The sequence below is a fragment of the Platalea leucorodia genome, assembly GCF_965183815.1.
Source record: "Platalea leucorodia genome assembly, chromosome: 7".
NCBI classification, from domain to species: Eukaryota; Metazoa; Chordata; class Aves; order Pelecaniformes; family Threskiornithidae; genus Platalea; species Platalea leucorodia.
Genome location: NC_138829.1, coordinates 41,353,095 through 41,379,368, shown reverse-complemented (window position 1 = coordinate 41,379,368; position 26,274 = coordinate 41,353,095). Strand labels below are relative to the sequence as shown.

The window sequence follows — 26,274 nt, the reverse complement described above, 5'->3', positions numbered from 1 at the left end:
ATGCCTTCTGTTGTTACAGAGCTATAGGAAGAACAGTACAAAGTGTCCTGATTCTCCTTTTGCACTGATGGAAGTCAAAAGTACTCTGAAGTACGCAGGAACTGAGTCAGCCCTCTTCCAGAAAAGCATTTTCTCCACAAGAGAAAAACAGGCTGTATTTAGAGTTTGTTTAATTAAGGGGGACCTGGCTGGTGGAGAAAGAGCTTTCACTGAACTCAGATTTCCAACTTTTGCTAAGATGTGTGTTAGGGACTAACATGCTGATATCATTCTGTGTTTATTCTCTAGGCATTTGACAGTGATTTTGTTGGTGCTTTCAAAATTTGTTACTTTCTTAGCAACTCCAGCTCCCAGAAGCCAGGGACTGCTTGAAAATTTCAGTTTTATAGCTGAAATTTCTGGCTCTGCTGGCTGTAGAAATATCTACATCTAAAATAATCTACCTGTTCAGAAACAGGACCCAACTCATGATTTTTTGAGTGGTTTGATTTGGAAATACTGTAAGTACCAGGTGCAGGTGGTAGCTGGAATACAGGAAGAAAGATGGGAATATCAGGATAAAAAAGACTTCTCTACCATAAGTCTGGGGTTAAGCTTCTTGAACTTGGACTTCATCCCCTTCCTGGCTATTTTTCCAGTTAAAATAGGAGATGTGCCTGAATCTCAAGTTTAAGTTGGAACGTATTGGTAAAGTTTCAGTCAAATACTACATTGTGAAACTCCCAAATGTGGGGAGATGTGGAGTTGTGCCTGACCTGACTTTTCCTGCTTCCCTCTACCATGATGTTTCAGCTCTAGCATTTGGAATGGGCCTTTTTATACAGTTTTGAGGTCTGATCATCCCTTGTATGTGTTGTGATATGAAAAGAAGGATGGATAGGAGGAGTCCACAGTCCTAGAGATGCTTGTCAACTGTCTTCTTGGTCTCCTCCTTTGCCTTTCTCTGTAGTATGGGGTATGGATCACCTCCTGGGACCACCCAAGCACATTCATCCCACAAATCCCTTGGAATTGTGCATGCCGTAGAACACTGATGATGCCCTTTTTCTCTTTCTGGGGAAGATTATAGTACTTCAGAGGCCTGGACTTTTTTACTATAGATCTTAAGGTTTTTTAGAATACTGGGAATTTGTACCCAGTATTTTGTGGACCTCTGTGTGCTAAATACCTTGTACATTATTTTCTGGGGTTGCTGGAGACTGGGCTCCATCTTTCTGTTTGTCATTTCCAGTCCTTTGTTGTTCAAAGACACACAGTCCCTGCTGTGTGCTGTTCCATTTACCGCTCCCTTTTCACTCTTTCCTTGCCATTTTTCCTTCCTTATGCAAATTTATCATTCCCAGTTGTATTGCTGTTTTTTTCAGTGGGAGTCATGATTAACAGTTTCCCCACTGGACTGATGTGGATTGACACCTGTCTTTTCAACCCAGCAGTCTTTGAACAAATCCCTTAGTACATAGGCAAATAGCAACACTGAAGCTGTGGCCTCATTCTTCTGCCATCTTGTACAGTCTTTTTACCTTAGCAAAGTGAGTGTAAAATACTAGGAGAAATCAGAATGGAGTGCTCAGTCTATGCAAACTTTAATGGCAATCAAGTGTACAATCACATGGGGAAATGATGTTTCTGAAGTTCAGATTTAGGCCTTAAATCCAAACCGAAGTTAAAATGTAATTTGTCATAATTTACTTGTCACTGCAATATTAAATGTTTTAGAAAATCAAATTGTATTTTTTCTGCTTCCACATTTTTTGCCGTACTATTGCTGTACTCAAATGTATTGACAGCTACAGCCACACGGAAAGATATTACTGCAGTAGCCAGTTTAGTCCTTCGCGACATAACATAAACATGTTCCTCAAGTGACTATAGAACATACAACCCTAAAGGAAGCAGATAATTGCAGAAATGAAGTACTATATTTTTACTGCCATTTTTGGAATACTAACAACTCTCTAAAAGGTGGGTATTGCTAGAATTTAGTCCTCTTCTTTCTGCAGAACCATGTGTTCTTCTCCAGTATTTTATCAAGATTTTCTCTTTTATGTAGGTAGAATTAACAGAAAACAGACAAGCAAACAAACCTAAGCAAAAGCATGCAGCATAAAGATTCTGAAAAGTGTCAGATTTTGGATATTAAAAACAATCTCAAAAACATGTCAGCCTATAGTACATTGTAACCATACCTGCTATCACCTCAAATCCTCTAGGAATTTTTACCACAGACGCTTCCCAGATGCTGCAGCTGTTTCCAGCTGTTTCTCCACTTTTGGATGCACCATGCAAAATTGAGAAACCTCATCAGCTGATGGACAAACTTATGAAGGGTAAAATGGTGTAGGAGCTGCTTACTGGGAACAGACAGAATTTCATCTAAGATGATGCTGACTGAAGACATAGATGCCAGCTCTTTATCAGCTGGCTTCATACTGAAGGTTCATTTTCCTTTAGCATGCTCTGTATTTATACTTCCCCTCCTTCCTTCAGTCTTTTGGCTTACTAGACCAAAAGAAGCAAGCCATGAAGTTATTCATATAAGTGTATCATTTTCTTATAATTGAACTTCTTTCTGGCAAGAAGTCACATGGAAAGCAAGAGAAGAGATCCTCCAGCTCTTCATTGCGCAGCAACAGGAATGACCTGGAAGGGATCGTATCTAACCACATAAAATGTCAAATAAACACCAGGCATTCTTTGCATTCAAAAACCAAACGTGAGTTCCTATAGCTCCTCCAAAGTAAAATATTCAAAGTCATTTATGGCAGACTTACAAACAAGAATCTCCATGTGGCAGTGATTCATTTGTAAGTATATGCAATCTGTCTGTGTACAGGCAACACTATAGATCAGTGATAGTCAAACCTGAAAAGTTTCGTTCTTGAATGGACTGAGAGAAAGCAACGTAATCACCAGGGTGTGGTAACCTGATGCTATGCTGTGCTGTGATGTGCTGTCTTTGATGCTTTGTCATCATTGATGGTAAGCTGGGAGCAGATGCCTTAGTGCAGTGTCAGATCATCTCACCATGATTAGCTTGTAGAACTCTGCAGTTGTGTTTTCTTCCTAACTGCTGGTGAAAAGAGTTGCTTCCCATCTCTCCATCTTTCTACCGCTCTCTTTGACTACATCAAAGAGTAAAGAACAATCTCAAGTGCTTTGCCTTCTTGTTTGTTGAGCAAAGAGAGGCTCTGATTAAGCCTACAGATCCCTCCAGAACCCACATGTGATGTTTTAAGGAGCTCAAGTGGAGCATCGCTGAGCTATGTAATATGTCATTAGACTATTTTCTGACTTCTGCAAAAATGTCCTGTGTTTCACTGAGTGACATGGTGCTATCTCCTAGTCTTTCTCTTTATGCTGAGAAAGATTCAGTGTGTAACTGTTTAGTGTATGTTACACAAAAAGGCTAAAGAAAGAATCTCTGAAGGGCTTTTCTCTCATAAGTCCCACCAAAGATGATGAGATTTTTTTTAGTATGCAATGCATATGGCTTGCGGTTCTCTTTGGGGAGAAGAGGGAAGAGTGTACATTTGGAGAGAAAGGAGATAATCATTCTGTTGTGCATGTGATAGAGCCAACAATGTTGCTGTCAAATAGTAGCAGTTCCTAAGCTAACCACAATGGAGAACCCCCAGTTGAGGGCAGAGGAGACATTTTACCTGCCTGCTTTGTGCTCAGTAGCAACTACACCAAGATGATTCATCTGTGTGTGATGGTCCTCAGAAGCAGAAGGCTTCCATACCCTCCCTATGTTGCAACCTTTTTGCAGATCCTTCCATTTTCTTCCCTTCTCAACTCCTGCCAGTGGAGGGACTCTTCCCTTCCCCCTTCCATTGCCTTGGAGCTGTTTTGCTTCTCCTGATGAATGTCAAGTGCTTTGGGCCTTCAGCCCTAATGGGTGGGGGCTAAGACTTGGATCTACCCCTGAGACAGAGTGGAGCCAGCAAAGATGGGTTATTTTAAATTGTGTGGTGACAAGCCTTTTTTTTTTGCTTTCCTTTTTGTTCCCAGAGGATAGCTGGGGAAGTTTGTTGTGCCAAATGCTTGGAATGTGGTTTTTCTCCTCTTCTTCCCCCTTCAAAACAGAAAGAGAAAACTTTATGCTGTGAATTGTGTTAATTGGGGAACATAAATCCAAACTGTAGTGCAGCATTGCTGGGCCTAGGCACCTATTGAAGTTTAATGAGGGAAGAGCAGATTTCTCTTGCCCTCCCCTCTTATGCTTTCCCCACATCAAACTCTTTCTTGTGGTACAGTCCTGCTCAGATGGGAGTATGGGAATGCCAGGGAGAGCATGTGCTTTGGTCCAAAGTTCTCACGGGTCTGAAAGCAATATGTGACTCCTTTAAAATAATGCAGCCAGAGTGAGGCATGGCCCTTCTCCCAGACCAAAGTTAGTTACATTGCCAGTGTAGAAGAAAGAGAGAGAGATTCCTCTGGCTACCTGTCAGAAGTGGCTGCAAGCCACTACAATTGAGGCAAATCCATGCTGCAACAGAGATTTGACGGTCTGTGTGCCCAGACCGTCCATTTCTGGACTGTGGACAGGGTCCCATGTGGGATGTTATATGACTTTTTACTCCTTGTGTCAGGCCTGATACTTTCTCAGAACTTCATGATGAAGTATTTCCTTACAATTACTAACTGGCTGAAGAGATGTCTCATTACATCCAGAACAGAAAATAAGAATCCTTCGCCCTGTCCCAGCCATGGTACTGGAAATAAATCGGTGCCCATCAGCTTGTATAGGATGTAATGGAGTCTCTTACACAAAAAGCCAACCTGGGAGGGCCTTGATCAGAGCGTGAATGGGAGTGTAACAACCCACTGAGTGTGATAAGATATACTTTAGCAGAGATGGACAAGTTCATCTGAAATGGCTCTGGAGTGAATGCCAAAAGCAAAAGCTTGTCTTTGGCACTGATATTTCAAGAAGAAAAGCAATTCATGTAGTGGAAGAAAGGTAGATTGGGAGAGTAACAGGAAGAGAGCTTAAATAGAGGGCCCTGTGAGTCCCAAAATTTATTAAAACCAATACTGACTGGCTCTGAGGTCTGCTGCAATAAAATAATAAAACTTACTCTCAGGTAAAAATGCTTCTCATGGTGGTGCAAGACCAGCATTCATCCTTCAGTTCTGGATAATATAACATTACTACAGGAGGTATTTTAACCTGCTGGTAATATTTTGCTGCTTTTGCCCACAAACTCATCAATGTTTGTGTAGCATTAAGCATTAAAACTCTTATTTTTATCAGCTTCACCAGCCCTTGCTGATGCAGCACTGGAAGTCTGGGAAGAACCGCTTGCTTTTGCTTTGAGAGATGGGATGAAAGGTTAGAGGGGGTGGATGGCGATTGCATGAGCAATGCAGGTCAGGTTACTGGTGGATTCCTCTTGCAAGATAAGTGAGAGCCCTCTGAAAGGTAATTATTGGAAAGCATAAATTCCTGAGATAACCTGTCCAAGAAGAAATACTGACAGGAGCAGGGGCCATGTGTTAAAGGCTAGCCATTACTCTAGGGCAATGGGTTAACCTCTCTCTCTTGTTTTTTGCGTAACCTCTCCTTGCTCTGACAATTGACTCCCTCAGTTCTTTTCCTTCAGTTACTTGTCAATCTTTTCCTGGTCCTGTTTATAGACCACTGTGACGCTCGTCTCCATTCTGCGCTAATTGGGGCGCAGACAAGTGGAGACTCAATATGCAGTTTAGTTCCATGTCCAAATTCTTGTTTCGTCTTTGCTTGTCATTGTCATTGTCACTGCAGTGTTCAGGTAGCTTTTACAGCATGTCTAGAAAAAAGAAAGGTTGCTCTTGTATTTCTTTAACTGATTTTTATATAGAAGAGCTTCAGCTAGCTTTCAGGGATGACGTGGAGTCAGCTTTGCCTCTGAATGAAGAAGATTGCTGGATTGCAGTTGGGGAAGGAAGTCTTGAAGAGTGAGAAAATGCATTTCAGAAGGAAAGATGGAGCAAAACTGGGAAATAAGAAAAGTGCCTTTTCTTTCTCTATGGCTTTGTTATGCAAACCTCTGTGTCTCATCTGTAATGTAGAGATAATGATATCTACCCAGCCCCTGTTTCCACTGGTTGATTGATTAATGACTGTCTCATGATCCCTAGATTACACTTTTGTGATCTACAGCTTTAACTACTGCAGTGTGTTACATCCCAGAAAGAAAATGGAAGTAATGTGTTAGCTCTGGCTAGTTCCAGCTAGGAAAACATGATAAACTGACCTGAACAGGCTTGCCCACATGTACCTGCTTCTAAGACCTCATTCTAAAAGTGCACTGAAGCACGTGCTGTCTGTTCAGCTGCCATCTCTGTTCAGCAAGACATTCAAGTATCTGCCTAACTTTGAATTGAAGGGGACCTGCACACTCAGTGAGGGGCTTTGCTGAACTGGGACCTGATGCTTGGTCACAGGCAGAGTTTCATCATAAGTCTTGGAAGACCTCAGTGAACACACAGGGCCAAAGACGGATCCGAGATCTGCCCTAGCATGATTAGGATAGGCGTTAAACAACCGGAGTCTTTAAGAATAGTGAAACTTGCTAAAAGAGTAAGTTGTCTGAGCAGCAGAGAGGATCTTTATTGTGCAGTGATAAACACAGCAACACACTTTAGTGTGCTTTGCTAACTGCTAAGTGAATTACAAGGCTTTTCTATTTGCTTTAACTGTTCTGCAGTAATAACCACCTCGATCTGATACTTGAGTTACGGTGGTGCTGAGAACAGGAGACAAGCCAGAAGAAAAACGCGTGCAAGGAAGGCTGGTGTATAGGGGAACAACCATCAGATATCTGAGTTTCTGAAAGCTAGTTGTGGCAAGTGCTTTTTCTTGACTTTATCAAACAGTTCCTCTTATATGCTGCGTAAGTATCTATAGAAACAAGGGCACAGGTGTTTGAAACATCACTTTTCAGAGTTAAAGCAACGTGTGTATTTGCAATGATGGTTTTCTCTGCTCCCATGGGATGTGCTCCAGCTGCAGAAGATCCTGTGCCTAGACCTTTGAGTTAGTTCAAGTGTGCTCTCAATACAGGGCATTCTTTACGCTGAGGGAACTGTGAGATTATGTGTTGGAGGGACACAGTGCATCTGTTTTACTTCTAACTTCTACTGTTTCTTTTTGAGGAGTAATAATGATACTTCAGCAGAGGAATGCCCGTAATCTGCCCTACTTCCATTTGCGGGTAGAACTGGGGGAAGGAGGCGAGAAAAGGAAATCTAATTCACAGTCCTCTTGGGAATTCCCCTATATAGCATGAGTCAAGTATATCCCTGCTGTACACCTGCTGAGGTCAGTAGATTTATACAAGTAACAGAATGATTGTTCCTGTGTATTCAGGAGAAATAATAACTCAAAGAAACATAACCTTAATTATCTAGGCTTAAGATGGCTTTTTAGACAACAGAAAATATTATTTCCCATTGTAAGTGTTTTGTGTGGTTAATAATTATTGACTGGGTAGAGTAGATTTTTCTGTTTTCTTACATGTGTATTCTATTTGTCATACGTATCGTGAGTGAGGAACTGAAAGTGCTACCCATTCAAGATTAGTAACTTTATCTTTAAAGTCTTGGCTATAGGTGATTTTTTTTTTTTCCAAGGCTGACCTCAGAGGCAAAGTAAACTCTAATAATTATGTGGTTTTATTTAGATCTATATAAATCTCTGCTTTGCTACTTGTGCGATCGTTTTCACCTGAGCAAAATGGATTGTTTCCTGTAGTGGGATTTCCTTTGCAGCAGGAGATACAAGGTTCCTACAAAAGAGGCAAGTCAGCAGAAAAATGTGAGCTCACTAACTCTTTCAAGTCAAAGGACAGGAGGTACCTAAAATATTAATGTAATTACAGTTCTGCGTGGTGGGGAAGCTTGCCTGCCATTTAGGAACATTTCTACTACTCTTCTACTTGCATGTTTATTTCAATCTCTTCTAAATTCTGCCATCTGGATTGAATGGCATTGTATATTTGTCTACTAAATAACTGCACAAGGTGCAGGGGAAATCCCAGCCTGGGAACTTCCAAGAAGGCTAACAGAGGTCATTCAGAACAGGACCATGCTGTAGAGCTTGGACAGTTGTGACTCTGACATGGCTAAAAGCATGCAAAACCCTTATGCTCTTTCCTGGCATCTCACTGCCTGTTGAGATCTGATGGAGATACATGGCTTCATGAAAGTTGAGACACATAGAGACATGTGAAAAGGAATGCTCTTGTCAGCTTAGCTGATGTCATTTGGGACGATGATGTAACTGTGGTGGTAGGGGAAAAACTCCTTCCATTTGTATATGCTGTGTCTCCCAAGAGGGCTGTGCTGACTGAGTGACATAGCTGTCGCCACTGATGGTGTGGACAGGCTTTTTCCCATTGCAAGCAAACAAGCATGCTACTTCAAGACTAACCCAAGCTGGTTGTACTGCTGGAGACTACCTCTGGTGCCAGGAGGGGTTTTGTGCGCTCGCCTTCAGTTTCTCCAGGCAGTGTCAGCTGGGTTTGCTCAAACAGATCAGATGGCCGTGCCTGAAGTAGATCAGGGAGCGCTCATGCAAGTATTGCTACTGGCGGGAGGTGCGGGAGCAGTAAGCTGTAGGAGACAAGCAGTGAAAAGCAGCAGGGTAGGAGGGAACGGGTGATATTTTTAGCCAGCACAGCTAGAGCTAGGAGAGGATGTCTGTTTATGATCTGAGCATCTTTTAGTATAGACAGTGCCTAAAGTAATGCACACGATTTATTAGTGAGGTAAGGGTAGGGTGTTACCCGTGTTCTGCAGGGGAACTGTTAAAGCTACAAAGGAAGTCGTGGCAGTCATGTGTAGAACTCTGGTTTGCTGGCTTCCTGGTGCCAGCTCGAGTGATAGATTACATTTTTTACTAATCTACCTTTCTCCTGGATGTAGGAATGCAAAAGAGAGGTCCACTGTGGGAAATCAGGACTGAGGGAGTTGAACAGATAGACTTTGTCTTTGACTACATCTGGCCCCTAAGGCTATGATTGCACTAAGCCAAACAGATTTCTGGTGACCCCAAGCCCCAGCAGCTTGAGATGCTTCTTTAAAAATATATATAAAAAAATCTCTTCGATGTTGTCATGTCCAATCTAATATTGTTGCTGAAGTTTTCATTAGTTCATTCCTTTAGTAATTGGAGAGAATTTCTGACCTTTTGTGGGAGGTTAGGACCAAGCAGAATTCTGACTGCTGTCTTCAGATACAAAAGAGATCTAGGTTATTACCTTTCACACCTGTTGTTCATTTAATTGGATGATGCTGCATCTCTTTAAAACAGAAACCCTGGCCTGAGAAAGAATAGATGCTCTGAGATATCCCCAAGGAGTCTGCCTCTGAGATTAACCTAATTGGTCACTGTGCTGAGCCTAATAGAGATTGTATGCAATGTCTGTCTATGGAAACACCTTAGATAGCCTGGTGTGTGGCATGGAAACTGCTGCTGTTACCTCTCCATGGAAATGGAGGAAAAGTAAGAGGAGAAGTGGACAAATGACCACAAGCACCATAGTATAATTGTTCACAGTCCAGTATATTTGAATGGGGCTGAGGAATTAATCTTCTGAAATACCTCATCTAAGCACACATCATCTTGTACCATACACAGATGCCTGTTGTATCTAGCCAACAACTCTGTATGTTAACTGCTGAGTAAGGTGGGCATAATGATCCCACCTTTTTGGCTTTGAGAGCTGGAAATGTTGCTGCAGGCCTTGTGCGGGCCCATGCGCTGCTGCAAGAAGAGGAACACCTCCAACTCTGGTCCTTCTCTTCCTGCACGAAGATGGCAGCAGCTCTTGACCCTGAAAGCCAAATTTTGCCTGCAGCTGCTGTCAGCAGAATACCCTGATGTACCACACTCTTCTTGGCAGTATTAACTTGTGCTGCTGTTTCTTTTCTTTAAATGGAAATGCTGGCAGAGCTCTCGTACTTCCACAATACTTGTGAGGATGGAGCTAATCAGATCAATTTTCCCCAAATTGTAAGCTATGCCTACCTTTTGTTGTTTTTCTTCAGAGACAGATTTTTCGCATGAGATGATACCTGTAGTTTCACGCTGGATTAAATTACAGTCTAAGACTGTTTCCAGAGTAGGGAATTTAGCTCACTCTATGATGCCAAGTTCTCTGGTATGATTCAGCATCACACCATGATTCAAGCAGTGAGAAGCCTGTCAATTCTGGCCACAAATAGCCAGTAGAGATTTTCCAACCCACCAGGGGAAATCTGCTGATAAATACCTGGCAAAAGGGGATTCCTTTGCCCTTCTACACATAGGAGATGGGCTAATGCTGGGTGCTCGGAGGAGGGTGCTGGAAAATCTCGCATTGCTCTTTCACTGATCTAAGATTCAACCTAGTCTCGTAGCTCAGGGCATCTCCTTGACTGCTGTAATGTCTGGGCTGTGCCAGTGCTGACTCAGGAACTTGTCATCAGCTCTCTGATGGCTCCTAATCTCTTGCACCACATACAGTCTATGCACCTGGCACAGTACTTTTGAACAAATGCTTGAAAGCTTGTCTGTTTTGACCTGGCTCTATGAGTTCTTCCAGCGAAAGGCATTAACTCTCCTTGCAAGCTTTTCCTTTCGTTTACCCTTTGATCATTGCTGCTCCAGCAACACTGTCTGTGCTTGCGACTGTATACTGCTTTGTGGTCTGATTTGTGTATTCTATCTACTACTGAAACAGTTTTGCTAGCCATTTTTTTTCTCGGACTCCCATGCTGGGGAAAGTTATACAGGCCTCTTTTTGTGCATCAGGTGAAATTATTTAATATGTATAGAAATGAAATAGATGTCTCAATGACTCTGGCTCTTGGAGAGTCTAGGATAGACATGTGTTTGTGGGTCTTTACAAAGCTGCCAAGTTTATGTTAAAAAACTGAAATCCCAGAAAGTTTGAGTCATTCTGTAGCCCATCTGGAAATCCTGTTTTGCCTTCGCTCATGTTCACACCCCTTACATCATTAGAAGATGTTGTGCAGGGACAGACGCAACTGACCGTTATGAGAAAACTGAATCTGCACATTCCTGCACTTTCTGGCTTGCCCTCAGAGTTTGTGGTAGGATTTTGAGCAATCTGTTACGCTTCACCTAACATCAGGAAAGCCATTCTGTATTTCTGTTGAGTCTTGGTATCCTACCTCTCTGCAGTTGCAAAGGGTGAATGATTGTAGCATTTGGGAGCTGCCTATAGACTGGAAGTTCCAGAGAGTACAGCCAAAGGAGGGGCCCAGCCAGTGCTTTGTTGTTCAGTGCTTAATAGTGGTCTGATACTCTTGAATATGTCATATTTTCTCTTGCTTGGATCTTTTGATGAATGTTGTGTTAGCGTCTTGCAATGTAACGTGAGGATGAGCAGAACAGAATACTGTAACTCTTCCGGGAAGATGCTCTGGAGCTGGAGGTCTGCTGTCTGAAGGCGCTGCGGGAGTCTGGTGATACCGGGCTCTGTTAAGCACAGGTTTCCAGTTGCATCTGCTGTCCTGGGTCTAGAAAGGAGAAGCAGCTGTTCAAGTGGCTTGGACTTAGCCCACTGTGCCCTTTGTGAAAACCAGTGATGTTTCAGAGTGTATGAGGAAAAGGCAGGAGGACAGGCTGGGGACTCCTGATCTCCTTGGCTTGCTTTGTGATAGGGTGGGTACCACAGTTTTGCAACTAGCTCTGTCTTCGTTGCTTATCTAGTCTAAGGTAGAGACTCATAGTAGGCCAGCCCAGACGAGAAAAACACACATAAGCATGGCCAGACCACTGCTTGAAAAGGGAATTATGCGGACTGGAGGGGGAGAGAGAGAGAGAGAGAGAAGGCGGCCCTTTTGATGATTGTGTCTATTAGATTGTCCACATTAGTGTCTGTCTTTGAATCATAAACAATGTTAGCTCATAGTTTGTAACATTTCCCACTCCCAGCCAGCCTCACTACTGTCTCTTCTGACTTCAGCCTCTGCCAGCCATGCTACCCTTGCTTTCAACACCGAGAGATTTGGGAGAGTGCTGTCTGCATGAGAGGGGAAAAGATACATAAAGCTGCGTGTCATCAATGTAATGGCTGGCATTGCTGCCCATATACTTCATCATATTCTCTGGAGGTTTTGCATAGATATTAAATAGAAGTGGTGGAAGAATTGAGCCCTGTGGCATTCTTCATGTCAAGGCTCATGGAGAGGAGAAGCAGCTGCCTGCCAGGGGCCTCCTGGGACCTGCTGGAAAGGAACGAGTGTAGCCAGTTCAGTGCAGTTCTCAGAGCACTTGCCAAGACATGCAGTTGGTCAAGCTGTACCTCTTGGTCTGCAGTGTCACAGGCAGCTGATAGCTCAGGTAGTGTCTGCATGATTTCTTAGTCTCTGTCCATCTTTGCGAGAAGGCCCGAGACCCTACTGATGCCTCATTTTCAGACTCATTCATGAATGTCTTCAAAAGGAGAGTGCAGTGTATTTTCTGAAGTCGCATTGCATCACTTGTTTCCCACCACTTCTCAGATCTTGCCCAGTTTGAAACTGGATGGCAGTGCTGCTGAAGAACAATTTCTGATTAAAAATGTCTTTCAGTCATCCTCAGTGTTCCTCACAGTATCAAATTATCTAAAATATAAGACTAGAGGCTAAAAGTATTGTAAATGAAAACTCTATGGTCTTGAGGAGAGCAAGTCCCACATTTTCGATCATGGCTGGGGACCATTGCAAACTTCAGAAGGAAAAGTCTGTTGCTTTCTGTTACGTGATTAGTCATTTCTTTCTGTGCTATCAGCTTTTTACTTGTCTAGTCATGTAGTGAGCATGGTTTTAGAGGGAAATGACTAGAAAGGAGCCTGGCCTCAGGAACTGGAGACAATCTGGATTCATACTCAAAGGATCTGGTGGAAATTTAAGAACTGCACTTAAGGGGGACTGATTCTTTGTTATATAATTTTTCCAGGGGCGATGTGGACCTGTAATCATGGCTGAGCTTGGCTGGTTATATGTCTTCAGTGAGTGCTCTCCTTCTCTGGATCCTAACCTGAAATGCGATAGGCACTGCAGGAGGGGTGCGCTAGATTCTGCCCATTTTGTAGCTTTTGTAAAAATTGTAGCACAACTCGAATAGCTGGCACTTTGCAGGATGGGCTGGAAAGTAGTGGTGGAGAGCTGCTCTGCTGCTTTCAGGGCCCATCAGGATCCCTTGTCAACAGAGAAACAAATGTCCTGAAAAAGCTGGAGGGAAGCCAGACTCTTGGTCCTTGTTGCTAACTTACGGGCTTATAAGCCAGGCCAGTTCTTGCTGGTTTTTTTTTTGTTTCAGGCATGCCTAGACAGAGGAGTCACAGCACTAGGTACTGTACAGAAAAGTACGGAGTCTGCTCAGAAATCTTCTGGTCTAGTTAGAGCAGGCAGGCAAAGGTTGAGAGAAGGGAAGGGTTGTTCTTCACCGACTTTGTTATTAGTGACATGATTCCATGATAGAAAAACCTCAGTTTCTTAATGCTTAAAAGGACAGTGACCTCATGAAAGTCACAGGGTCTGATCCTCCATCCTGGTGTATGCTCTCATGCCAGTGCCTACCTGCAAGGCTGCACAGAATCGCACCAGCCTCACATCGCTGTCTCAGTACCCACGGGGCCGGTGGTGCTTTCAGAGGGCTCACCTCCCTGTTCACGCTGCGCTTCCGCTGCTCCAAGTCTGCTGTTTAGTTTTAGTCCCACCCTTTTTCACCAAAAAAGAGTCCCTAACTGCTACTAGACATATACTCCACTATGCAGCCTTGCAGAATATTGTAATAGCATAGGTTATTCTTTTCCAAGCCAGGGAGCTTTTATTAGTCAGCCAAAACTGGGTTATTTTAGTATCCTCGGGCTGGAATGTAAATGCAAAGCCTACGCATATGCCAGCAGTGTCACCAGCCCGCCTGTCCCAAGCATCTGGGATTTCACCTGTGGCCCTGCACTGAGGGGCTGTGTGCTTTTTGCAGTGTGCTGACAACTTTATTCTGTATTTCAGTTGTGCTGCTTTCAGCATGATTTGCCTGCCTTGGCCACCAGTTGTTCATGTCTGCTCCTTGTTTTTCTTTCCCCAACATCTTTGAAATCTACGCATATGCTGATGATTTTGTGTCATTAATATCAATCTAGACAAGTCTGTGTGACCTTTCACTCCTGTGTCCAAAGGGAAGAATCGACCCTTGCAGTCAGTCACAGCACAGCACTGACTCATGCATACTTTTCATAAAAATAATGCAGAAATTCCCTATAGTTTTTACAGATATTTTTTCAGGAGATGAAGTGTAAGTCTTCCATAGCAACACAGCTTGGGAAAACGATGAAGCATGTAACATCAAATAATTAATCTTTCTGACAAATGACACACTTTTTACTATTAATGTTGTCTGTTTATTTTTTTCTCTTCGTATATCTCGCTTGCTCAAACTCAGCCAATCTGTTTGAGCTTCATTTGAGCTCGTGCTCTCCAGTCTTATTCCCACCCTTGTCTGTTCTCCAGCTCCATTGTAAGCCTCCTGGGAGGGAGCTGGGATCTGTCCCACCTCCATGACTCCACAGTGATGAGCACAACAGGACCGTACCTTCCCTTTTTTTTCCCGATTCTAATAATACTTTCTAGTTTTCCTGCATAAGATAAAATATGCTGTGTTTAGATATGTAGCACTGAAAACAAAGAAAAAAAATCTCTACATTTGAAGTTCCTTAAAAAAAACTAACTGAAACTTGGAACGAGTCAGAGTCACTCCAGTGAAGACTAATGGTAAAACCAAACAACCAACCACCCAAAAGTAATTGCAGGGAAGCTGTTTTCCACTGAGATATGACTGTCATAAGGAAATATTGTTTCCTTACTTTCCTATATTTGATTATTTGTCACTTTTAAAAATTCCATTTATAGTTAAAGTCAGGGCAAGTCCTCAAGGTCCCGGTATCTGAATACCTTTCCAGTGAATACTTAGGGGCTGGGGTTTTTGATCATGCTTGCTGTAGTGGAGCCAAGGCGAGGTCTCTTAAAGTACGGAGGTGACTAAATGCTTCTCTTAAATTATTATTTTTCTTTAAGGCAAAAGATGCATATTTAAAATCTTTAAAATAAATGTAATGAAACAGCTAGACTACAGGATTGTGTCAAGAGTGAATTTGACCCATCAACTTGGTAGCTTCTCTGTCATTAGGATCTCAAACCCCCTTTTCTCCCTCTTAGAAAAACCTGAAGTTTAATCTTACACCCTACTTGACAGTGTCATTTAAAGCCAAATACTTAACATTCTAAGATTTATAGTTATTTTCAGTCTTAGAAGTTGAGGGAAACTGAGGTCATCTCCAGATGGGGTTGCTGAGACGTATTGCTTTTGTTAATATGAATGCTTTATGGTGTGCATATTCTGATGACTGGAGTAATTTTTAGCATAAAGAAAACCTATGCAGTGGTGGCAGTTTGTTGTCACACAGCTGTGCTCTTCCAGTAAACTCCTTGGAGTTAGTGAGCATCCCTGGCTTAATATAGGGGGAACCTGACATAGCTCTGTGGAAGCTCAAGTGTTCATGGAAAGAGCTGTTAATCTTTGATCAGCTGGAGTCTCCTTGTTACTGACTTTGATTACACAAGTGTACAACTTTAATTACAGCTTTTAATAAGCTTTCATTTCTTCCTAGTCACATTCTTTGTATAGTAGTGCAGCTTATCTTTTCCTTTCTCCTCTGCTCCCCTTCCCTCCCCTCCCCCCGCCTTTTTATGGAAAAAGGGGTTTGAGGTCATTGCGGGGGATTCGGTGTCTGGAGGGATCTTGCTGTTCACGCTCTGCCCACGGCTCTGCCCTCCACTTGCTTGTACAGTCCGGAGAGCTCTCTTCTCCAGCTGCCCTGCAAAGATCCCCACACCGGCTGCTGCCCTCGAGTTGGTGGTCAGCCGGGGGTGGACAGGGCTGAGAGGCACCACATTCACACAGACGTTTACTGCTGCACAAAACCGCTGAACAACCCTTAGAAAGTCTCTGTAGCCAAAGGATGTGACTGACAATTCCTGCTTGTGGAGGACTGCCCCCTTCTCTCCCCTTTGGGGACACTCTGAAATGCGGCGGCTGAAGTCAGAGTGGCAGAGGGCAGCAGGAGGCTGGTGGGCTCCAGCATCCAGCCACGGTTCTCGTTCCACATCCAGGGGCTCAGTGTGCTGGATACCCTCTGCTCATTAGAGAAATGACCTGGTGGAAGCTTTGTGAGAGACTTAGAGACTAGCAATTGTAAATAATTGAGATATAGCTTAAAACAAGTATAAGGAAATGATTTTTCCATGTGACTCATATTTCAGCTGTGGAACTCATCGCCCCACGATGTTTTAGGTATGAAAAAGATAAGTGGGTTGAGGAGTTGGTTGGATAAATTCATGGAAGAAAGATTGATCAAGGTCTATTAAACATAATATCCCCACCATTGGGTAACCTGAGACTTGGGGAAGTCAAGTTCTGATCATCAGAAGTGAGAAGGGGGAACCAGAGGTGCCTTCCTCTGTATTTGCCCTGCTCTTGTGTTCCTCCCTGAGCCTCTGCTGTTGGCCTCTGTCAGTGAGAGGATATTGGGCCAGTACAGCCCAGGGGAAAAGAGTATGGCTCCCATGGAAGTCATAAGGTGCAACTGAGGAGTGACTTAAAAGACGTGAGTCGGAAAAAAGAAACAGATGGTAAAATAGTGCAATTTGCACCGATTTGACATTCAGAGGTGTGCAAAAAGAGTATACTTTTAAAATGCCAGTTGTGCCTACAGAAGAGGGTAGCGGGGAAAACGACTAATAGAAAAGGAAAGGGAGCCTCTTTTATCTCTGCACATGCATCCCTTCGGCTCCCTTGCTGTGCATGCTATACTCTTTTTGCACACTAATGAATATCAGAGTCAGAGCAAGTTATGCTATATATCACTCTACTCCTATTTTCTAATGAACTTGCCCCTAATGGGTAGCTTTCCTAGCTATTCACGTCACGACTGAATTTCACCTTGACAATAGATCAAGAATGAGGTTCAGCAGTGTGGCCCACCTACTTTGCAATGCTCCAGCATGACAGCTGCTTTGTGTCCTCAGGGTAGCTTTACTTTGATGCTTTTCCCTGTTTAGAAAAATTTGGAGGGAGGATTTTGGTAATCTCCAGCAGGCAGAGTTTTTAAACCTTTCTCAAGGGAAGATGAAGATTCTACAGAATTTTTGAACAAATAGTTATTTATGAAATAAGTGACATTGTCTTTAGAACTATTCCTCCCACTGGGCTCCAGAGGAAAGCAGCATTTGCCATGCTGGATCTTACCAGTCGCTGTTGTAGCCTGCTGCTGTTCATGCCTCAGGCTTGACTGTGGAAAACTCTGGAAGGGTTATGACAAAATGTCTAGTCTGACCATTGAAGACATGGCCCTAGTTGTTAAAAGGAGTGTGTTTTCATGCCTCAGATGCACACAATATGAGGACTATGTCCTTTGCTCTTATGGACTCTCTGGCACCAGAAATGCTGGAGTGAACTTCTTCTAAACGTGGCTGGCTTTCTGGTTGCTCAAACTACACTGCAGGAGTTGCTGTAACAGAGGATTGAAATGACTGGTTTGCTCAGTTGGCTGGACAAACTATGGGGGAAGAGAAACAATAGAATGAGTTCACCGTGGTGTATATGTTGCCTGACCCAGGATCATGGGCCAGTGTGGTTGCATCATTTGCTCATTGAGTAGCTATGCCACTACTGAAAAGATCTGTGTCAGGTTCCTGAGAGTCTGATCTTTTGGTGGCACTTTCTGCATGGTCTGCTTCAGCAATGTATCGTGTCAGCAAGCTTTGCGCGTGTTCAGGGAAAGTTTTTCTGCTTGTCCATTTTTAAACCAGCCTTACGTCCCCTTTTTCCTAGTCTTGTTTGAGGGGGCAGTGCAATCTTTCTTACTCTCTGCCCTGTCTCTTTTGGCAGACTTGGGGACCAGTTCTACAAAGAAGCAATCGAGCACTGTCGCAGCTATAACTCTCGGCTGTGTGCTGAGCGAAGCGTCCGCCTTCCCTTCCTGGATTCGCAAACTGGGGTAGCTCAGAACAACTGCTACATCTGGATGGAGAAGAGGCATAGGGGACCAGGTTGGTAGCATTGTGTCTGTGTATGCATGTGCATGTATGGAGCACTGGCCACTGAGCCCTCATGGGGTTTAATTAATAGGAGCTCAAACCTGCTACAGGCCACACAGAAGAGAAGCTGCCTAAACCTCTGTGCCTGCAGGGGATTTCCTTTGGTAACTGCAGAGAGCTCATCCTAATTATTCTGTCTCTACCCAAAGAAGTACCTGACATGGTAGTTTCTAAGGCCGCATCATTGTAGCTCTTTTAATGCTATTGATCCCAGGCTGTAGCAGAAGACACAATGCTCTGCTCTAAGCAGGATTGGAATTGTCTTCAGGGTGGAGAGATGGAGGCGGGAGTTTCTCAGATGAATGCTGAAAATCAGGAATTATATTGGGAAGGATTTAAAGCTGAGGTAAAATATAGAAGAGTCCCGTTATTGGAATGAATGTTGTTCTGATGCTTAGAAATACAGCTATAACTCTTGGTTCTGCTTTGGACAAGTTACTTGGATGTCAGTTCTGGAGCTGCAGTTTCCTCAGGTGCAGAAAGAAGTTGATATATGTCCTTAAAGAGCTTTGGCTAATGCCTGTTCCAAAGCTCAGTGAAGCTCAAGGGAAAACAGCACTGTTATTTTTGTAGCCTTTGGTCAGTCTTTCCTTTGTTAGAGTAAATCCATCTGAAATCCTTGTTTGAAAGGCAAAGGACAGTCACCAGTTCAAAGACTGGAGATGTTACTCAGAGAGAAGTCCTCGTGAACCCCAGGGGGAATTTTGCTAGAGTATGGCTCAGAATCTGACTCACCATTAGCTCAGGGAACAGAACCCAGCACCAAACTGGGTTTGTTTTTTTTTTTTTTTTTTTTTCAGTGCAGACCAGAGAATCAAGGCAGGGATGGGGCTAGGGTGCATCGGCACCAGAAGCATGACATGCACACGTGCGCATGTACACATACCAGTTCCTGTAAACCATACTGAAAAAAACCCTGAAACTCCAGATCTGGAATTATGGGAAGGTGCAGCCTGCTCTTACCTCCTCCACTGGCCAGTTTGGAAGAGGTAGAGTGGGAGGATATTTTCCTCCCCTCCTGGGGGCAGACTAAGGAAGCGATTGCTGCCTCTGAAGAGTGCTTAGCTGAAACTTTCTCTCTCCCTTTCCTAGGACATACTGAGGGAAGGATCCTTGCACTGCTCCTATTCCTAAATATCCGAAGTAGATTTAGTATTGTCTTGCAGTACTATCAGAAAACTCTTTCTATAGTAAAATGCAGCCACTTCTGGTGCAGGAGACAACAGGTGTTTTACCAGCATTAAAAATACCCTGAGAATGTTTCAGCTGCCAAAACTGCTGGGGTAATCTGGGACTGCTGAATGTGGTTTACAAGCTGAGAGTTGTCTGAGGTTCTGGGCTAACCCTTCTTTTGTAGGTTGCTTCATGACCACAGCTGGGTTTTTGTTTCAGCTGAAAATTCCCCATTCGTAAGAGATTATGCTTTGGCAAAACTAGCTTTCCTTTTTTTTTGCTAATCCGTTTACCCAAGGAATTTCTGTTCTTGTAGCATCTCATTATGAGTAAGGTGCTGCTATTTTTATCCTTTTGAACACAGTCATAAGCAGGTATACATCCACTATATCCACAACTAATGGTTTGGCAAGAGCATCTGCTGCAAAGATAGACATAAATAGTCTTGTATGGGTTCATTGGTGTCTCCCCATTTACAGAAGAGGTCGTTATAACAGTGTTATGGCATCACACCAGGCACCATGAGGTCTTAACGCTTTGCCTTTCTCAACAACAAGCCCTCTGCACTACCTTGAGCAAATTCACTGTGCAAATCTTTCTTTCCTTACTTCTGATGGTGAACTGTTCAGCCGCTTACCCTGCAAGAGAGGATCAGTGGCAGTTCTCCTGTGGGGCTGCAGGGGGGACAAATGGTGGAACATTCCTCACAGAAAGTCTTTAAGTGAAACAAGCTTCCTTCATCTGCATCAGCCACCAAATCTGATGCCTTTGTTATTCTGAATTAGAATAATCAGTGCGAAATGAAGCAGCCCTCCTCCCCCATATTTGCTCTCCTCTTTCTTGATTTTTATTAGCCCATTTAGTGCTCCCTTGGGTCTCTGCATCATCTATTTCTTGTAGTATTATGGTGGGTCAAAGCATCCCTCTACAGTTTTAGCATGCCTGTTTTCAGGCTGTACACAATGCGCTTATGCCCATACTGAAGGGCTCTGAAAATTCTCTGCCAACCACCCTGGTGTCTGTCTTGTGTCCTGTGTTCACTGCCATTTACTATCCCTAACCTGAAAAACTGTATAAAGACAAATGGCAAAGCTCCAGGACCTCTTTTAACTTACAGAGGGCTTGAAAAACAGAGAGGAGAACCAGGATCTCAGTATATTAACCTGGTTTCTTGCTGTCCTCTTTGTTAAAGGAGTCAGAAAACTGCATCTCGTGATAAACAGTTCAGGGTTAATTTCACACAATACTGCACATAACTCCCTCCTTCTTTTCCCCTCCTCCCCCGGCCTTTCACACAAGCTTTGAGTTATGACTCTCCTACACTAATGAGATAAACAACATAACTCACTGCAGGTTCTGCTATTTCCTCTATAAGCAAATGGTTGGAACCTTCTCTGGTTGCCCTATAAGGCACCAGAGGGAGAGACAACTGAGCCACGACTGAAGACAGCAAGACCTGTGTATGCATGATTTCCATATGCACTGCAAGACTGCCTGTGGAGGGGCTAGATTCAAAGCATTCAGAACTGACCCTTTCCTTGTTGCCCCTCCTTTGTGTAAACAATCAAAGATCCACACTTCATGTGAGCCAGCACAGTGACAGATGGGGGTCAGGGTAGAGAACTGAAGGTAGCATTTGATGGGTTTGGATCAAGTGAAGGTCTGGTATGTATTTTAAGTTCATTGGATGGCTGTGTATTAATGAGCAAGGGTATTGTGAATAGGAACAGAGAGCTTACCTCAAGGGGTGCAGAGATGGATGTTGGATCATCCATCTCTTATTGATCTATCTGCCACCTGGAGTGGGCTGTATGTCCTCTAAGGAAAAGGCTTTCACACCTCTGTCTTTTCAAGGATACCTGCTTTGTTTCTTGTTGGGCTTTCAGCGTTTCTGGTTGGCTTTCACTGTCCTGGCTGAATCCAGAACTGCTAATTCATATTAGACCACTCAATAATTGAACCCACATTAACAGATACTCCCCCAAGACTGCAGTAGATCCTTGCTCCTCTCTGTCTGGAACAAATGCTCAAAGCTGTGGTGCTCGTTTCATTCAAATGACTCCTCTGTGGAGGCCTGTGCAATGAAGGGCTGATTCTCTGTCCTATTGCTGTTGCGGTCTAGCAACCACCATTTCAATGTCGTGAGCGAGTTCTTGCACAGGACCTGCTGTGAAAGGGTGATGCTTCTTCCCTCCACCTCTTTAATGACTCACATCAGAGCCAGGCACAATCCACCTCATCATAACAGCAATTGTTTGCAGTAGTTAATGTTTGCTAAGTGCCATGAAGAAGTGTGTCCAAACACTGTAGAAGTGCTAGTTATTCACATTTTTATTCCCAAACCAGTCCCAAGCGCCCTGCTCTGAAGTGTGTCCTTCTTGGGTGGGCATAATGCCCAGCAAGCTGTGCAGCAATGAAAGAAGGACGTGAAAAGCCCCAGTTCAGTAGCACTCTGTGCCCTGGAACAGCCAGGATCTCTGCAAATACTCCATCGCTCAGCCATACCCAGGCAGTGTGCAGTAGATGGTCTGTTTATGCACCAAGGCCTTGGAAGTAGGTGGAAAGTGCTGGGGTCTGAACTGGCATTCCCAACAGTTGAAATATTTCAAACCAGGAGCTTAGGCTTCACTTGCAGAATTTGATTAGCCCATTTTCTTGAGGTGAATAATGTTGTTGTGTCTTCCCCCCTCCAAGTAACAGGATATTGTTTTTTTCATTATCTTCATTTGGTTCAGTGAGTCAGTTTTGTTCCCAAGCTGGTACACTTTCCTGGCTGCTTCAGAAGGGATGGCTGAGAACTCTTGGGCCACCCTGCTGCCCTTGAGCTGTTCTGCTTTACTGGCACTGCTGTGGTGGTGCCCAGCTCTTCACTGTTGGTACGGTTTCAGATATGGTAACTCCACTCCTGTCCTCTAAGACTAACAGCAACAGCAGAAGGACAGAATAGCCATAGCAGGTGGATGGTGAGGGCAGGGGAAGCAGGGGAGAGAATTATATTCTTCCAACTTTTCTGTATCTTGCTGGGTATTTCTGTGTGTCATGAGTATCTGGGGCTGTCGAGGATACTTTGAAGCACTTGGCAGTGTGCTTCTGTGCCCCCAGTAGCGACACATTCACGAAGGCCTGCTGTGTTCTGAATACAAGAGAGCGAAGCATAGCTTGAACGTTGGCTAAGGGGTGTCTGTCAGGAGAGCCAGGGCAGCTCAGAAGCCAGTGATGCCAAATGTGATTCAATGGAGGATGCAGTAACATAAACGTTACTGCTGTATCTCCTCCCTCATTCAGGATGTTGGCATGTGGAGGTAATAACCAGAATGAAGAATCTGTCTTCAAACAAAAGTCCAGAATTTAAGCAAAAATACAGGGTCCAAATAACCAGACCTCATGAATCTTGGTTTGTTCCCACTTGGAAGACACAAATTTCCTGAGCTGCTCTGTGCATCAGGGCCTTATGATTTGCGTGTCGGAACTTCATCTCTTCTCTCCCAAGGGGCTTTCTCTGCCCGTGGAGGAGGCCTCACCCCTGTGACCCAGGAGAGTCTGAAATTCTATTTACCCTGAAGAAAGCACAAATTATTTATGTGCAGCTCTGGTTTCAGTGAGCTGAGTGAAGTGTATAAGTGAGACCTAGATTCTCTGTAGGCCTGATCCCAAGAGGTGCTGAGGAGCCTCAGGAGCCCTGGATGCCTTGAGTCCATAGTTCTGCCTCAGGATCTGCAGGACTGAACCCTCCAACAAGGAGACGCTGGAAGGGCAAGAACAAAGATGCTAGAGACAGTGCTTGTGGTTTACAAACTGAAATGTGATTATATTTAATTTTTGCCTTTAATCTTCAGGCCTGGCCCCAGGTCAGCTGTACACGTACCCAGCACGTTGCTGGCGCAAAAAGAGGCGTTTGCATCCCCCTGAGGATTCCAGGCTGAAGCTGCTGGAAATTAAACCTGGTAAGTATTTGTTTGCCTCTCTCTCTCTCTCCTGTGCTGCAGAGCAGCTGGCATACATGCAAACCTGGCATTTAGACCTTGGACTTTATCTTTGCCCTTCTCCAACCATTTTTCTTTGCATCCGTTACCTCTTACTTGATTTGCTGTAACAATAACCACCAAACCCTCTGCACTCAACTCATCCCTTACAGAAATGTGTACAACTTGTATTCAATACAATGGGAGCTGAATTTGCCTTCCATAGGGGCGAATCCTGGCCTCTGTTACCAAATTCATAAGGATGTAAAGGATCAATGTATTACTAATTACTGCCTCAGTGTGTTATTAATACAAAATCTCACTCTAGCATCTGCTGCCTAATCTTTGTGAAAAAGACCTCTGTGTGCATGGAACAGTACACTGATAAGATTTTTCATAATGGGATGGGGGACCAAGGGTGTGACCAGATTATAAATAGCAAATGATAAAAATTAGTAAGCATATGCCACATTTGTATATGTGTGTATGCCTGTATGTGTACCTTACTCCATTCTTCTTTCATTCTTGTTGTCCTTGGTACTCTTCCCCCACAATTAAAATATGTGAAGTGATGAGTCTGGATGCTGAATGAGTGACTGTAAAGCAGATGCAGGGGAGCTACAGCTGTGTCAGGTAGAGCACAGTGTTGTGCATTCTTCCCCGCAGTTAGTAATAAAGGCTTGCTGTCTTTGGGGTCAGCTGTTATGAGAGAGAGGGAACACACATGCTCACAGCTGTATGTGGTTTTTAAGAGGCGAGACACTGCCAGTATTAAAAGTACAGGAGAAAACCCCAAAATGTAAATTAAGAATATTTAAATAGCCTGTTTAACAGAAGAAGGTGTCTGGGAACTGAGCTACGCTCAGCCATACTGATGGCTTTGCTTCTATGCAGCATGTAGTGAAGAGAGAGGAAGGGACGATAGAGACAAGTTTTAAACCCAGTAAAATCAGAGGCAAAATTCATGTTGATTTTGGTAGAAACAGTTTTTGAAGGTTCTCTACCTTCAGTATAGGATATGTCAGCAGACAGTTGGACAAGAGGAAGAAATGCCTGTAACCATTCAGCTGGGGTTCAAACCAAGGGCAAAATCTCCATCAGCAAATAGAACCAGACCTCACAGCAGAGCTGATCCGAAAGAACTGGTGAAATCAGTGAGGTTACACTGATGGAAATGAGACTAGACTCTAGGAAGAGGATGATGTTGGCCCATAGAAACGTCTGCCTCAGACTTTGTGATGATGCAAACACTGCTGTGCCTTGGTAATTTAGTAAGGTAAAGCAGTAGTGTGGAGTTTGACTCTTCTTTGTTTGCATTATGTTTACTTGCTGTACTCACTGAATGCCAAATTAGTGCATCCTACATGCCGCAGGGCATGAAAGGCAATTGCCACAAAGTTATCAGATAAAGAGACCTCAGCATGTCGGTCTCTGTGTTGTTTTCTCTACTATAAAGATCTCCTCTGCATCTCAGGAGTGCTACTTTTGTTGCATTGCCAGTGGCAGCCAAATAAGGCAAGTTGTATTGCTCTGCCATTTAAATCTATTTTCCAACCAATTTCTATCTAGTGATTAACTTTCCTTATCAGTTACACCACAAAATAATTTCACTCCATCTGTGCATATCCAGAATAGACTCACTAGCCAAAAATGGGATTTTTCCTTTCTCTGATTTAAAAGTATAAAACCTGTGGAAAACATTGGATCTCCATTTAAAGGTAGCTTTTGACAATTTGAGAAAAAGATAGTGTGATTTATTTTCAACATGGACAGCAGAAATACTGTACATTTTGGAGTGGGACACTGTGGTAAAGCCTAATGCTGAACCTAGGAAGCTACCTTATGCTGGCCTCTTTATTCCTCAGTCAAACATTAGATGACTGTGTGGGGCAAAGATGTGGCAATTTAAGATCCCTTAAGAAGCACAGAGGTGACATGTGCAGGACATCTAAAATAAATTTGGAAGAAATCTAGTCTAAATGTTCCATAGTTTCACTCCACCTAGGGCTTGGCCATCCTAGTCATGGCTTACAGCTGTTCTCAGCAGTTAGAGAGTAGCTTGTGCTGGGTTAATATGCGAGTAGCTGATTTTTATACAGGAGGCTGTTGAATTGGTTATATGTTATATAACATATGCAAGCAATGCAATTCTACAACATCAAATTAGGGCTAAACCTTAGTTTTATTATGTTTTACATTTGTTAACTGTTTAGAAGTACTTCTAGTAAGACTGCCACTGTAACAAACGCAGAAGGGGATATTAGCTCCAAAAGCTGTCAATCCAGCAGCCAATGGGATCAGCATCAGGGCGTGTGAATCATTGCTTGGACTGCATCTGGGCTTTTCGAGTGGCTCATTATCGCGATAAGTCATATCCAGAAGTTCAAGACTTCTACATAACTCGGGAGATACATAGACCTAGGATTTTTGTTTTGTTCAGTAAACCAGTTCAACAGCCAGTCAGTAAGTAGAGTCAAGCTATTGTCTTGCTAGCAGTTCAGTGGTATAATAAATCATTTAGTAATAATATAGTATTTATAGTTACAACCTACTTTTGCAGGGTTGGTACCTTGCAGGTTTAGGTAGTGCATGGCCCAGCTCAGTGAGTGGGAGTTTCATATTTGGTAATACCAAAACCTAATGAAGAAAACGATCATGCTCCAACAGTCTCCTGTTTTTTGTAAAATGCAAGTGCACTATAACGTTTTTCTTGGGGTCAGTTGCTGCTTGCTTCTTAATAGAACATGGTGCTTTTATTGTCCTGGTCTGTTGCTTTTATTTGGTTTCAAGTAGAAGTGTTTGGCTTTAAGAATAGTTACAGCCAAAGTTGTAGAGATCAGAACATTGGAATAGGTGTTGCTGATGCAGCCTTTAGATGTGTATTTTCCTCTGCCACTGTACTCAGAGTTACGTGCATGGATTGCCGTAGTAAAGTTGTTTGATCAAGGGTCTAGCAATGTTCCAGTTTAACACTATTTCTAAGCATCCTCCATCCCATCCAGTA

At 43.4% G+C, this 26,274-nt stretch overlaps 1 protein-coding gene across 3 annotated transcripts in view; it reads left to right on the top strand.

Moving 5' to 3' along the window:
* The window catches only part of DPF3 (double PHD fingers 3), a gene marked incomplete at both ends in the record, with an annotated part of 161,878 nt that overhangs the window by 52,250 nt on the left and 83,354 nt on the right, over nt 1-26,274 (top strand). For all 3 annotated transcript variants that reach the window (XM_082317121.1, XM_082317120.1, XM_082317122.1), the window contains 2 exons: nt 17,927-18,087; nt 23,145-23,252. In XM_082317121.1, coding sequence (XP_082173247.1) covers nt 17,927-18,087; nt 23,145-23,252 — 269 coding nt within the window. The remainder of the gene's footprint in view (nt 1-17,926; nt 18,088-23,144; nt 23,253-26,274) is intronic.